Source organism: Xenopus laevis, chromosome 9_10S, assembly GCF_017654675.1.
Source record: "Xenopus laevis strain J_2021 chromosome 9_10S, Xenopus_laevis_v10.1, whole genome shotgun sequence".
Lineage (NCBI taxonomy): Eukaryota > Metazoa > Chordata > Amphibia > Anura > Pipidae > Xenopus > Xenopus laevis.
Window position 1 is genome coordinate 7371602 of NC_054388.1, and position 4177 is coordinate 7375778.

The following is a 4177-nucleotide window of genomic DNA, read 5'->3' on the forward strand; positions in this document are numbered from 1 at the left end:
GAACCAGGAGTGGACTGCATCAATGTCCAAAGTGGTCCACACCCAAGAGGATTTTCAATACTGCCCAATAGATATTTGACAGTTTTTCAGCCAGATATCTATCAGGTGGCAGTAGGGGAGGTCCCATAAATGGGCAGAGATAAGATGCCAACTTATCTCCCCTTTTATGGCCACCTTAACAGTGATTTAAGATTACATCCCTCATGTTTCTGGACTACAGCATGCTCTATTCCATGCTAATATGTTGGAGAATGGTGGTAGTAGTAGTCCTGCAACATCTGAATGAGGAAACTCTGCTTTAGAAGGTTTATAGCACCTCTAAATCTGAGTGCACATTACCCCTTTACTTTACATTCCTATACAAGGTAAATAACGCAATGTCACACAATAGCTCTAACTGATATAAATAATTTTAAAGTCTCAGGCACATGTATTAAGGTTAGTTTTTGTAGACTGGTTCCTTTTCACTGTGACTGGCACCGGCTGGGGGTAACCCAGGGGAAATCGGCTTCAGATACCACCATCTGTATGTTATATACCATGCCAGCATTCCAAAGGCTGTGCCCATAACTTTTTGGAAAATGCTATGAAAATAAACAGTTGTGCACAAAAACATCCACACCCAAATTATCATCAAAATGCTTAGGGCAGCGAACTAGCCATTAATGGCCATTCTGTGCCAGTGTCTCTCAAATGGAATACTGCGGATAACTGAAGTTTCTTCTAAAATGATCAATATGCAATAGGAAAGCAGAAAGCAATGTCCTGATATATCGAAGCAGCTCCAGAATCCGCCATGGAGCTGGCATTCTCTTCTGTCTTGGTGTTCTCTGGGGTCTAACAGGGCCTCAGACTCAAAGCAACTGCCAGTGATGTGCTCGATGTAAAGGAAAAGATTGGTGCAGAGGTACCAGATTAATGTGCCAACCAGCAGGGTGCTCAGTCTCCGTAGAACTTTGGTTATGCTTCTAGTCAGTTTATAATTCGTCAGTGCAATGAAAGGGAGAAGCAGCCACAGTGTCCAACCCCAGGAAAATTTTACAAAATACCTGAAACCAAGAAAAACAACATGTTATTTGCACTGCCGCGTCTTATTTGTGCCCCTTACATGTGCTAAAATATCTGATCTTTCCTGGAAGGAAATATTGCTTTTTGCAATTCATTTTTAGTAGGAACAAATCCTTGGGTGGAAGGAGAGATTTCGCCAGAAAAGGTCTCTTCGTACACCACAGGGAATGGCAAAGTTTTGGCACACTGGAATAATGTTTGCCTTTCCCTAGCCAAGGACACATTCCCTGAAAATATATGGCTGATACAGAAGTAAGTTTCTGGGGCTCAGTTGTGATTGGAGAGATATGTGATCTGTCTGATTGTTTGGTGTAGAGCTCACAAATGTTCCCAAATTTGCCAGGCATTACCAACAGCCTAAGGTAAAGTGTGACACACAACGCTAGTGAATTGTTAACTACTCCAATGGGTGGCACAAACCAAATTTACATTTTATAATTTCTGTGTGCTTTACAGCAGGCAGGAGTCATTGGGCTCCAGTTGGCTGCAATCTTTAAAAACATAGTGGCTTTCTACACTGTGTTCCCTTTCAGTAGACTAAAGCATCATTCCTGATTCCTATGCAACTTACACATTCAGAACATTCCTCCTGTTGTTCCAATAGGAGTCCGGCAGGGGGGAAAGTTCCTTGAGCAGTGACCCACCCAGTGCTATACAAGCCAACAATGAAGGGCAATGCCGGCGGAAGGCCTCGTTCAGAATTTTTCTCTGGAACATCTGAGCACAATTCTCCAGCCACTCCATGCTGAATACTTGGAAGGACACTGAGCAGTTATGTGACCACCTTCAATCATGGGCAGGCACCATAGGGTAAAGCAGTGGGACAATTTTACTCTTTTGCTCTTCACCCCTCACTCACTTCTCAGGAGGCTTTTATCTGAAATAGAGAAGCAGCACCAGGTTAAACTGCATCCACCGAATCCCATCCTACATAATACTATATCCAGTTTTTTTTGCCGGGTCCAGTCTAGGGGGCAAATTTACTTACCTTCGAAGTTGCGCCAGCGTTGGCTTCGCCGCACTTCGCCAGACGAAGTTTCGCCAGGGCGCCGCTAATTCACTAAAATCCGAAGTTGCGCTCAGGGAGGCGAAAGGTCGCGAAGTTGCGCAAGTGTTAATTCGTCAAGCAAATCGAAGTTGCGCTAGCGATGCCTAATTTGCATACCTCGCCAAGTTAAAGTACAACGGACATATATGTAGCAGCAAATACATTACACTACACAAGCCTGGGAAAACTTCATAAAATAAAATAGAGTTGTTATTTTGCCCTATACATGTGCCCACTGTATAGTTTAGGTGCCATATGTTAGGAAATATAGGGGGGAAGGAGGGTACCCCAAAAAAAAAATTAAAAGATTTTTTTAAGCAAGTCCTATCTACTCTATTGTACTTCGCCAAGGTGGCAAAGGCAAGTCTGGCGCAAGAGGTAACGTTCAGTAAAATGCGCAAGTTAGTGAATTAGCGTAGTTACGTCCCTTCGCCATAGTGCAACTTCGCCTGGCGTAAGGGTGCGAAGTAGCGCTAGAGTAGGTCCATTTCGCTAGCGAAATTATGCCAGCGCCCGTTAGTAAATTGGCGCAGTAACGAAATGACGTCAAGCTGGCGAATTTGCGCTAGCGTTACCCACTTCGCCCTTTAGTAAATTTGCCCCTAGGTGTCAGACTGGCACTTCATCTAACTACACCCAAACAGTGCCATAATCAGCTCACAGCTGGCCAAGTGAAGATGCTAGATGCTACAGTAGTAATTAAAGGGCATGGCAAAAAAATGTTTTTCCCAAAACACATCAGTTAATAGTGCTGCTGCAGCAGACCTCTGCACTGAAATCCCTTTTTCAAAAAAGCAAACAGATTTTTTTATATTTCATTTTGAAATCTGACATGAAATCCCAGGTGCCACCAGTCATGTGACTTGTGCACTTCTTACTGCTGCACTGCAAGTTGGAGTGATATATGGATATAGGTTGGGCATTATTGATTTACTACAGTGTAATCTGCATTTTGTGCTTTTGATCAACATCCGCCCCAACGGGGTACCCCCTGTGCTGCTTCTCTCTATTTAGGAGAGTGCCATTTGGTTATGAGGTTATCTGACCCTAGCACCAGGCACCTGTCGGAATGAATGAAAAGGGGTCAGATGAGACAGATAACCAATGAAAACATTAACACTACAGTCTGCACAGTGTTAAAAAAAACAAATATGCAGACAGAATCTGCAGCCTATTAAAACATACTAAAACAAGCTGCATGAGCCCATATTGGTGGCAGACACTCCTACTGGGTTTATTTCATGTTTACATGTATTTTTTCAAAAGCAGGCTTAAGGTATGGTGATCCAAATTATACAAGGATTATTATTATGGAAAACCAGATATTCTGGATAATAAACCCTATAGCTGTACATTGTCATTACAGCAGGGCACTTGGACAGTGGGGGATCTATTGGAAGTCACTAACACAAGCCCCCCCTGATATAACACACATCTAATAAGGAAACTTACCCCACACATAACTATGTTTTCTCTTCTCACATTTGCCTACGACATACTGTGCCCATAGTCATACCCCCCTCCCTAAACCTCGGAATCTTGCCCCGTCGCTTCCCAGCTGCTAAAGCTGTAACTGTCAGCCTGCTGTCAACTGCCACTTAGCAAAACATGTTGGAATCCCTTTAAGGGGATCTCACCCAAATACAAACGAACGATCCATTCAGCATGGCAACACCCTGATTCCGTTTCCCTATTCTTTGCCTGCAAATCCAGCATTGTGCCACCGACTTACTGTTCCTGCTGCCTCCATGAGCTGCCATCTAAAATGAGTTAGGGGGCTGGGCTTCTTAAAATGAATGACCTTCCCTGTACCATGTGATCTGACGAGGCTTTCCAAAAAACATGACCCCCCCCCCCGTCACTGAGCTCTGCGGCTCCTACAATTAAGGAACTGTATTATTAATTAAAACAAGGGTCTCACTAGCTGTCAACTACAACTGCCACCTTCTACTGAGCCAAAAGGTTAAAAACCAAAAACCTTAGCTTATTTGGGGTCGTGGTGGGAAAACACAGCCACTGTAGGTTTCAGTGTTAACCTAAACCTAAATCTAAAGCTCCATC

General features: G+C 43.6%; 1 protein-coding gene across 1 annotated transcript; it reads right to left on the minus strand.

Annotated features, from left to right (window-relative positions):
* Positions 1–392: 392 nt before the first annotated feature.
* Positions 393–3910, minus strand: fitm2.S (fat storage-inducing transmembrane protein 2 S homeolog). Its single transcript, XM_018237843.2, is given in 3 exon segments — positions 393–1049; positions 1640–1945; positions 3849–3910. Coding segments are annotated over 2 exon segments (783 nt in total). The 5' UTR covers positions 1813–1945; positions 3849–3910; the 3' UTR covers positions 393–439.
* Positions 3911–4177: the final 267 nt, after the last annotated feature.